The following is a 10,616-nucleotide window of genomic DNA, read 5'->3' on the forward strand; positions in this document are numbered from 1 at the left end:
TCAAATTTTGAATTTTGAATTTTGAATTCTAAATTTTAAATAGTAAAAATTTAAGATTGATCTTAGAGATCCAATTATTATTTCTGTCTATCTTTGTATCATCCTAGTTGTAATCTCTTGTACATTTTCAACTATAAATATATATGATGAGTACCTCATGAGGTACGTAGAAAAAGTTCTTCACAATATTTTTTTCTACATATTCTTATTTTTCTAAGGTTTGTAATGTAGCCAATAGCTTTGGTTAAATGTCATCATCTAATATCTCATATTTTTTTTTTATTTTTATTTTTGAGGAACTAATATCTCAAAACTTAGCTGGTTAATCCTTTCATTTTGGTGAAGAGGACAGCCGAGGCTCTGGTGGTTCCATCGGGTTAAATATTTAATGCTTCTTAAATTAAACGCTTAGTTGATTAAAAATTGGTGGATTCTTGATAGAACTTTGTTCTTTCACGTAATATATTGTTTCTCGACCGGAAAAGGATATTGAGAATGGCGGAATTCAGGATAGATATCTGAATCTAAAGTTTTTCTCAATCTTTGAGCTTAATGAATTCCTCCATCTGTGCCTCGGCATAAATCACATGTCAGTGGAGTTTAAAGAGAACTTTAGGGCTCGTTTGGTTCGCGGGAAAAGAAGGGGAGAAAGTGTGGTCAACGGAAAAGTAATGAGATGCCTCTTGTTTGGTTGGAGTTTTCAAAGGAGAGAGAAGGGAAAGTTGTATTCCCATGGGAATGTGATTCCCACATTTCATGGGAAAGTCTTTCCCATGAGAAATATGGGAAAGTTACTTTCCCATAAGGCGGGAATCACTCCATTTTTACTTTTTCCCAAAAAGTCCCTTCAGCATTAAAGAAGCATTAAAGAGGCATTAAAAACCTAATTTTTATTAAGGGCATAATAGGAATTATATATAACTTTCCTAGGAAAGTGGATGGCCAACCAAACATAAGCACCTTGGAAATTTGTCACTTTTCCATGGTCAACCAAACATGCCAAAAGTACTTTCCTAGGCATTCTCTTCCTAGAAATTTGTTTCCCAGGAATCATATTCCTAGAAATTTGTTTCCCAGATGCTTCCCGCGAGCCAAACGAGCCCTTAGTATTTTGAACAAAAAAAAGAAGGTAGAAGGCTTGGGATAGATTTGTAGCCATAGGCTTTATATTTTGCATTCTGTACCGAAATGTCAACCGACCTTAGCTCAGTTGGTAGAGCGGAGGACTGTAGTTGTGCAGATAAATCCTTAGGTCGCTGGTTCGAATCCGGCAGGTCGGAAATTTATTTTTTATTTTTTTTTTCTGGAATCTTAAAAAATAAACGACTTTCCAATTATATTGATATGAAGACTTCTTTTGCTCGCCAAACAGTAAAAACCTATGACTTTCCATAGCTCAGAATTTTTTTTTGATTTATGATACATAAATTATTTTCCATTCTGCTTGCATTGGTTATAGATTTTATTTCCTCCAATGAGTAAAAATCTATATTCTTAAAAAATAGATTACTTTCCATACTTGCGTTTTGTATTTTGGTATGCATAGGCCATGGAGATGTTCGTTATCCAAAAGTAAAAATCTTGTTTTCCTTTAAATAATTTAGTTGATAGAATACTTTTCTTTTCACTCCTTTTGTGCAAATAAAGTTTATTAAATGTTGCAGGTATTTTATCCTATGAAAGAATATTAGCACTCTCCAAGTTCTAGTTCTTAGGATTTTAGGTTTCTGAAGTTGTCTCATGAATATGGATTTATAGAGCTATGCTTGCTTGTTAAATGAATTTTTAGTAAGAAGAAGCTTGCTTATTGATTTTTTTAAAAAAATCAAGGACTAGGAGGGCCGAAAGGAAAATTTTCATTTAATTAGATTTTAAGAAAGCGAAAGGGAATGGAACTCATTCTTTGTGAAGGAAGAAAACATTGTTTTCTAGCTATCACAAAAGCACATTGCGCTTAATCTAATTGTAATCACTTGTACACAACCATTTATAACACAAGATGTCTATGAGGACTATTAATGGTAACATCGTCATTTTCAATCTCATTACAAAGCTTAGCATTATTCTTTTAGGGGCTTCAATTTTCATTGTAGTGTATGATGAATACAATACGGACTACCGAGTATTTCATGGTACGAAATATTTCTACAGAAATAAAGCTTTCACTGTAATTAAACCTAAATGGCTTAGTTTTATGCTGTCTCTTTTGGAGGTTTTGTCCTCTTGGTAACTTGGATGACCGTGGCAAGGTTTCAACAATATGATCATCTACTCCCTTCTATTTTTTTTTAATGGTTATAACGTCTATAATTTATATGAACATGGATTATTTTAGAATAAAATAATGACAATTATAAAGGCTATTTATTTCCATTATTAAAAGGAAAATGACAGTCTGCAATACAAATGGCTATATTTGCTGCCTAAATCATATTTGCCCAAATGAAAATAAAAATTTCAGCTAGTATCAAGAGTTGAGTCTAATTCATCTCTAATTAGTAATTCAACACCAGCTATTGAACCCTTTACCAATCCATCCAAATTTACCTTCAACATACCAAGGAGAGAAGGTAGCCAAGAAACTGCAAAAGGGTAATCTCCATGGTGACATAGTGCATCAGAACAGCTACTTTAGTGCCTTGTTCTAATGTAAAAAGATTTATTTCCTTGGACTTGAATTCATTGACATAGTCGGCAGCTCTTCATGATTAGTTGTTGCACAGACAACTATTTATTCTGAAAAAATCTCTCATTAAGACTATTAATCCATAGCATCCAATCTATATAAATCATAGCATAGTCTCCATCATTAATTGTTGTTGAAGAAAGATACTGCAGCAGCTGTGATAGCGAACTGAATTGACGATTAGATACATACTTGGTGTTTAAAGGCGCCCAAAAATCTTAAGCAAATCGACATCTTATCAAGACATGCTCAATGTTCTCTACTTCATAAAAACAAATCCCCCAAAAGTAGGATTCTTGAAAGCATAGACTTGCAAGGAACCTTCCCCAACTAAATTTTCACCTAAAGGTTTTCACTCTTAGTATTGCCCTGATTTTCTTGATCCAAGAAAAGCTTCCATTATTCTGTTGCTGGTATGCTGGATTAGAGATGATGTATACCTCCTTCAGACTTATATAGGTTGATTATTATGTCCCAACATAATTCATTGTTCCAATTCCCTTACAGAATAGGCACCTTAGAAAGTTTAGCATGGAACCACTATCAAAAACTGGAGGTGGTAGCCTGGTGGTATGGGGGCGATAATTCCATCCGAGTTGTCCGGTTTCAAAATGCGCAGATGTCAATTAAATTAGGGAGCCGGATACCCCACGTCCGGATGGCTCGGTGGCGGATATGCTTTCTTTCCATCTGTACCGAGATGGCACTAAGATGACGTACCCACACATGAGGCGGTGAGCCTAGTGGGGTGAACTCACGGGTCGGAAAAGGCACGCAAAACCTGCGACCTGTATCGAACATTCCCTGATGGAAGGGGGGCCCAGTAGTGGAGCTGCTATGCGGGTGGGCTGGTCCCTCCCCCTCCCCTCCTATTTTTTATCAAAAAAAAAAGGGAAAAAGGCCTAAGCAAAAAAAAAAAAAAAGCAGGCCTGATCTTAAAATCGGTTTGGATCTGAAACATTAAAAATAGGCCCAACCCAGCCCGGTCAAAATAATTATACAAATACTATATGTTAATAAATACACAACTCGTTTCTTTTCTATTGCTTAACCTGTTCAATCTATTTAAATTATTTGATTTATTAAAAACAAACATATATAAATACATACATAACCTGCTGCTTTCCGGGTCAATCCGACCTGCTGAATTTGTTCAACCTATTTAAATTTATTTAATTTATCAAAAATTCATATAACTTGTTTAATTTATTTAATTTGATTCCATCTATTTAATAAATAAATGGATGCGGATCACATCGAATTACTCATTGAATAAAGGCCGAGTTCGGATTTGAAATTTTAATCTTTTTGAGAAATAAATATTTTGATCCCAGCCTTATCCGGCCCGATCCAACAGGATCGGCCACCCCGGTCCGTCATAACGCACGCCAATGAACCGCATTACCATCATTTTTTGCCACGTCAATTTGGGGGCCAGGTTGATGATACATTTGGGGCCCATGAATAAGAATTACTACGGTGGCAGTTGGCCCGAAAGCTGTGTACGCTCGCATGAACCACAGTGCATGAAAGGCGTGGTATCCACGAAAGGTTAGCTAATACTTGTTGAAATGAAGCACATTTTGGAAATTAAGAGCTAAAATTAGGGGCTGAGGGAACCACGAATGGCTGCAATGCCCTTGCTAGGGCCTGCGATTAGCTTGTGTGGCCCCAAGCTTTTCTCGCACGCCACGCATTGCAAATTCAGATGTTATTCATGCTTACGTACCAGCCCTGACTACCATTGGTTCTATTAGAGATGCCCTGTGGTTGAGTTAGGTTCGGGTTTTATTGGACACAAATATGTACTCGTTAGAATTTTGGATCTAACTTTTTGTTCATGCCGATCGATTGAAGGATCAATTTGTGTCTATGTTAGGATAATAAATATAGATCGGATGGAGGTGGGCTTCGAAAACCTATCGAAAATCAAATGTTATATTTGAAGAGTTAATCAAGCTAAATAACCTATGCTTTACCACCAAGGTGGTAGCATAGTTGGAACGGAGCTTTGTTTCCAATGGAGTGACTGCGTTGATTAAATGTAGGAACCGGATACCCCCCGTCTGGTTTGCCCGTTGGAAGCGCACTGGTTCTTTAGTACTGAGGTGGTGCTGGAGTGATGTACTCATACGCAGGTTCGCTCGTGCTCATGGGGAGGGTATGAGAAATTTTCTAGCTGCATTGGACATTCTCTGGTGGAAGGAGGGCCAAATGGGGGCTGCTATGCGGGTGGGGTTAATCCCCCCCTCCCTTTCTTTTAGCAACCAAAAAAAAAAAAAAAACCTATGCTTTGAGAAATTTACAGACATCTAATACGAAAATAAATCATGGACAACAAGTATTTCATGGTTAACTATGTAATAAATTTTTTTTAAAAAGAAGAAAGATACTTTGCTTAAAATCAACTAGAAGGACCCGAAGATATTCTAATTATTTTTTTACTTTTTCAATTGAAAGAATACAAATAAATCATAGTACTCTAGTTTCAGCAACTTTTGCACTAAGTCGGATGAAAGGGGATGCAGCCTGATGAGAAGACTAATTAGCTTTAGTATTATATTTGCATAAGTTTTCTGATTTTTGTAAAACATAAGATGAAGAGAATGGCATGTTCAGGTTTCGAAGATCACTTGCAAATGGAGAAGCTGATTTTTTTTTCATAAAAAAAAAAAATACAAGACCGGTTGATTTCAAAAATTGACTGGTCAAATAAAAAAAAACTCTCATAAATTTTTTTTTTAAAAAAAATCAAGTCACATGATTTTCTTATTGTCTGGATGTTTTTTTGTCACTTCTTAAGAGTACCATATCGACATCCCTCTCATGCACAATGTTGAGAGGAAACATACGGTCCTTGGGGAATTCCACAAGAAAGACTTTTCATGGCAAAATGACATATTCCCATGGGGCTAACTTTTGCTAGGTCCTTTCCCTGGCAAGATGACATAATTCAGACATATCCAGCATTGAACTAGGTTGAAATTGGATAGAGAACTAAGATAGTGTTTGATTGCGAAGTAAGTCGGGGAATATCTCCGAGGAAGAGATATATCTCTCCGAATTCTTGCTGCACACCAAAAAAATTTGGGCTTAGATCATGATGCATGATATGATATTCCCTCACATGGTATAAACCTATCCCGGCAAAATGATAGAATAAACTTATATCACAACCATTTTATCCTTATCCACTTTATAAAAGAATACATTAATTGAATTTTGTGAGATAAAATCTCTTATGAAGGTAATTTGGTCTTTGAGATACAATCTATTACAAAGTTCAATATGCATTAAATGAAGCTTCTTCCCTTCATCTATTCCTTACGCTTATTTCTCCATCAAATAGCAAACCATGCCTACTGCAAAATAGAAAGATCCCTCCTACTTATTCTGCAACTAAACACCACTTAAGACTCAAAAGTCTGGACCCAAGGGTTTTGGTCTACCAGAAAGGAATATCTAAGTCGTGAGAACCCTAGAAGTTAGGTCCAGATTAACACAAATTAGACCACCTAACCAAACCATTCTGAGTCCAAGTTAACGATTCCTAAATTCTAAATTTCTAATTTATGAACTAAACCAAATGTGCTGTCTGAGCTCCGAGTACTATGGCCCACATGAAGGTTAGATAAAGAGCAAACAAACAAAAATCTACTGAGATCTGTTTTTTTTCATCATTCATGGCCTATTTGGCAGGGGGTTGTTGGCTTCCCCTGTGCGGTTTTACCCTTTCTTCTTGCCAAGATATACTGAGGGTGAGGTGTAGCAGTATTATATCTCATTGACCCACCAAATTAAATGAAGAGATTTGATGAGAGAAGACCAGCCAGGAAGCCAACCCTATTCGGTTCTCCTAGTGCACTGATTGCTGAAGAAGTCAATGCACCCCGTTTGTGGCTTCCTCACAGACTCCAAGGCATCCGGAATGGAGGTGAAGTCTTCAAGGGTGGAGGCGCAAAATTTTATTTGCCTTCTTGTTGCTCTCAAATCCTCTAGTTTTCTGCTTTAGAGTTGCAGGTAAGTCTCTTCTCCTTCAACTGATATTGATTGAAATATATCCTGTACTTTAATGCTGTCCAATGAGAGAATCAGGAAAAGTGTATTTTAATAAAGAAAGGTAGTGCAAAATTCCATTGCAGCATCTTTCATGAACAGTTCTTTCTTACTTCTCTCTTTTTTTTCTTTCCTTTTTTTAAAGTTTTGGCAGTAATTAACTCTTCAACTCCCTCTTCTTTCTTTATGTGAAGCAGATCCTCATGAGTAATCTCTTGTGAACCACGACTCTTCATGTGCTTTCGGAATTGCAGGTGAATCTGCTCTCCTCCACTGCGCTTTTGATGCTACTTGAAATGTATCTGTGCTCGAATGATGTTTAATTAAAGAAGCCTGGGAATGCATGTTGAGTCGAATATAATACTGAAATATTTAATCACATCCGGTAGTATTCTTCATCAGTATGTCACTTTTTATTTAGCTTTGACACCTAACTCTTTTCCTTTTCTGAAGGAGATCCTTGGGAGCAAAATCTCTTATGAAATCTGGCAACGAAGTTTTAGATTCCTGCAGTAGTGCTTTGTGAGTTCCAGAACCTGTACAGCTTTCATCCAGGACTAGCGCTTGGCTTGGGGAGTTGAATTTGACCTTGTAATTTTTTAAGGTCATGCTTTTGGACAATTTAAGATCAGTTGTTTCCAAATCTTTACGAAAGACTCTTCTGGTCGGCTGTGAGAATGGAAATGAAACAGTTGAATGTGGGATGACGAGAAAGTCCAAATCCACCTCTGCAGTTGCAGTGGATTGCCGAAGAGGCGATGAAGGCCTGGATCCGATCTCTTTTGGTGGCGGTACGGCGGCGGCCATGGCCTCCAAGAAAAGCACAGAATTGCAGTTACTGGAGGTATCCAGAGGAGCTCGTGAACTGACACAGATGATTGATTCATGGTCAAAGGTGCCGGATCTCGACAGGCGATCGAAAGAGATTGCAGAAGATATTGTGAGAGGTGCTTTGGATCTCCAGGAGTCGTTGATCATGCTTGAGAGAGTTGAAGAAGCCGCGAAGACGAAATCTCAGATAAAGGACAGAGGACGATCAGGCTTCATGGAAGAAAGAGGAGCTGTTGAAGAAGAAGAATTTCGCACTCAGTTAATGGGCTCCAGAAGATCTGAAATCGGCGGTTACAGCAACAGATTGCAGGAACAAAGACTCTGCTATGATCAGTCCTCGAGGAGTCTGGGTAACAAGTTAAAGAATGCGAGCAGAGACAGCATTTACGGACAAAATCTTCGGCCGATCTCTTCTGATGATGAAACAGCTTGTTCAAGTCGTTCATTGGGATACTCTGCAAGCAGCGGACTTGATGATGCTTGTTATGATGGAAGGGGAAAAGCAAAGAGCTCTCAGCCTGCGAAGGTGAAAGCACCAAACTTGATTGCAAAGCTTATGGGTTTGGATCAAGTTCCTTCAGCAGCTGTCCTTCCCATTAAGAGAGAAGATAAGAGTGACGAGAGCTCACTCTTAAATCCACCAAGACTTTCCTTCGATATCAAGGTGCCCAAGGCAGGGAGGGTGCCAATGATGGATCAGAATCCCAATCCAGAGAGAGAGACTCTACAGAATATCATCGAAACAGCGAAATCTAAAGAGCTCATGAAGAGTGATCATGACAAAGATTGCAGATTTCAATCGAGTTCTTCGAGTGCTTCGCAGTCGGAACTATATGGTGGAACTCCCTGCACACATGAACAAGTCCCGACAGTTATGATCATGAAACCTGTGCACTTGCCATGTCCGAAGAGAGGACAGGTTCAAAAGGATCCTCTTTCAGCTCCCATTTCTGTAAAGAAAGTAGCTCAATCGGTTAAGTTAGAACAACAAGAGATTGTTGCTGATAATGGTCCTCTTCTATCCAGAAAATCAGAAGGAAGCAAAGCAAGGAGATTAGAGAGGACAAAAGTGGGAGCATCTCAAAAGAGGAACACTCCGGCTTCTTTATGTCACAAGCAACAGAGAAGAGAACCAGTAAAAACACTCAAAAAAGCTTATGAGGGGCAAAAACCATGGTTAAATGGGATGCATGGTGGAGAGAAAAAGGATGTGAAAGCTATGGCGATTCCATTATCTCAGGCGAAAGCAACTACTAAAGCACCAATTAAGACCGATAAAAGACTGGCTGCCCCAAAGAATGCTTCGAGACCAGTAAATATACCAAGAAAGCCTACTATGGCATCCCCACAAAAACCCAAATCACAAAATTCCACTGCTCTTGCAACAGACGGCAAGACCACCAGAACAAAACCAGTCACGAACGGTATCAAGGCAATTGTGAGTATCTCCCTCTAGTTTTAAATGATTCTCGTCTCTACATTTCAGATACAACTACCTGCATGAGACCAAGAAGTGTTCAATGCTATACTTCAGTTAAATAATCAGAAGTTACAGATGGTTTGTTCCTAAAAAAGTAAAGCAATTCTACATGATGATTAATCTTTTGTTATATGAGCATGTGTATGCTCTAAAATTCTGAAAAATTGTTGTGTTTTTCAATTGCTGAATTAAACCTTGTAGCAAATAGCTAAGTAGTTTGTCAAATACTGAAACAGTTTCATCACTCTAGAAGATAATTAGCATAAATTGTGTGATGGCGTTATCTTGTTTTTTGTAGACTCCAAAGAGTAAAGCACATGATAAGGAAATCAATCCTTCCTACCGGTCGGATGATGCATCAACAAGGAGCAATTTGCCTGCTGATGACCCCCCTAAGCAGGAAGAGGAGACCAAGTCCTGCAGCAAAGGTAAACATCTGTCTAATTATGGACTCCTTTAGCGGATCGACTCCTGTTGGAATTAAGGGTTTCACACCCTTGCAAGACCTGATTAACCATTTCCATCTTGTAATCAACGTTTGTCATCAATGATATGCTTATTTCGAGCTTGGCAGTGGAAAATAACTAGAGGGAGTATCTTGGTGCTCTAAGACTTGATAATACTTGTTTGATTACAGATCACATAAGAAAAGACTGTAAAGTAATTTGTGAAGTCATGCCAAAAGCCAGCAAAGGTGGAAGAAGCTCTGGGACAACAGAAGCAGCAGCTATTCCGGTTTCCGATAACAAAACTGCTACCCAAAAAGCAGCTGGAATAGGAGATGAGCTGAAAAAATTTCTCCTGAGCAGCCGATCATTCCTTGTCCATGCAGAAGAACTCTTCGGTTTTGATGCTTATCGACCTTTATATGAACCAAGAAATGGCCTAGAAGATTTTGGGGCGAGAAATGAAAAGCTCTACTTTGGTTGTGCTGAGGAGCTAATGGCACGTAAAAGCAATCAGATAGAGCTCTCAAACCATCCAATGTCCAAGACCTGCTTATGTAGCCCTTCAGCGTATGCCTCTCTTGATCATTTGGTTGGGGACATCAGCAGTGGAATTGGCAAACTAAGTAAATATGGTGAAGTTGGCGATGATGTCACTTCCAAGGATGTTCTTTATATAAGATTGGAGAGAGATCTCAGATGCAAGGAATTGTTGTTAGATGCTATGTGGGATATTGGCTGGGGGAATAAGATTTGTCTGGAAGAGGCAGACCAAGTTGTAGTTCAAGTGGAGGAGCTCCTCTTAGATAGGCTTGTTGAGGAGGTTTCTGTGGATTTAGCATACTGAACTTCTTTAAATTTTTTTTCTCTCCTTTGTTTGTTTTTGTCCGGCAGACCAACCATGCCTAGGTGTATTGATGCATTGAAAATAAAATTGTTAATGATCAGCTCTGTAATAGCTACTGTCCTTCTGCTTTTTCGAATGTTTTATTTATTTTTAATTTTTTGGTATAACAGCTGCTCACTCTACCCTGATGTAGCAGCCAGCAGAATCAAGGGTGGCAATGTCACTCACTTTATTCTAAGATAATTAATATGTAATTTAACATGATCTTTG

General features: G+C 38.3%; 1 protein-coding gene and 1 non-coding gene across 6 annotated transcripts; both read left to right on the plus strand.

Moving 5' to 3' along the window:
• Positions 1 to 1,195: 1,195 nt before the first annotated feature.
• Positions 1,196 to 1,280, plus strand: TRNAY-GUA. Its single transcript is given in 2 exon segments — positions 1,196 to 1,232; positions 1,245 to 1,280. It is a non-coding gene; the product is annotated as a tRNA-Tyr (tRNA).
• Positions 1,281 to 4,976: 3,696 nt separating this feature from the next.
• LOC103706863 lies at positions 4,977 to 10,457 on the plus strand. Of its 5 annotated transcripts, none has more exons than XM_039125501.1 (5): positions 4,977 to 6,806; positions 6,940 to 6,996; positions 7,196 to 9,011; positions 9,352 to 9,481; positions 9,691 to 10,457. In XM_039125501.1, the coding sequence occupies exons 3-5, from the start codon at positions 7,350 to 7,352 to the stop codon at positions 10,344 to 10,346; spliced, it is 2,448 nt and encodes an 815-aa protein (XP_038981429.1). In that variant the 5' UTR covers positions 4,977 to 6,806; positions 6,940 to 6,996; positions 7,196 to 7,349; the 3' UTR covers positions 10,347 to 10,457. The 5 variants fall into 5 exon arrangements, with proteins under 5 accessions (XP_038981429.1, XP_008789339.2, XP_038981431.1 ...); XM_008791117.4 differs by having other exon boundaries at positions 4,977 to 6,706; XM_039125503.1 differs by having other exon boundaries at positions 4,977 to 6,706; positions 7,199 to 9,011.
• Positions 10,458 to 10,616: the final 159 nt, after the last annotated feature.

The sequence above is a fragment of the Phoenix dactylifera genome, chromosome 4 (assembly GCF_009389715.1).
Source record: "Phoenix dactylifera cultivar Barhee BC4 chromosome 4, palm_55x_up_171113_PBpolish2nd_filt_p, whole genome shotgun sequence".
Taxonomy (NCBI): domain Eukaryota; kingdom Viridiplantae; phylum Streptophyta; class Magnoliopsida; order Arecales; family Arecaceae; genus Phoenix; species Phoenix dactylifera.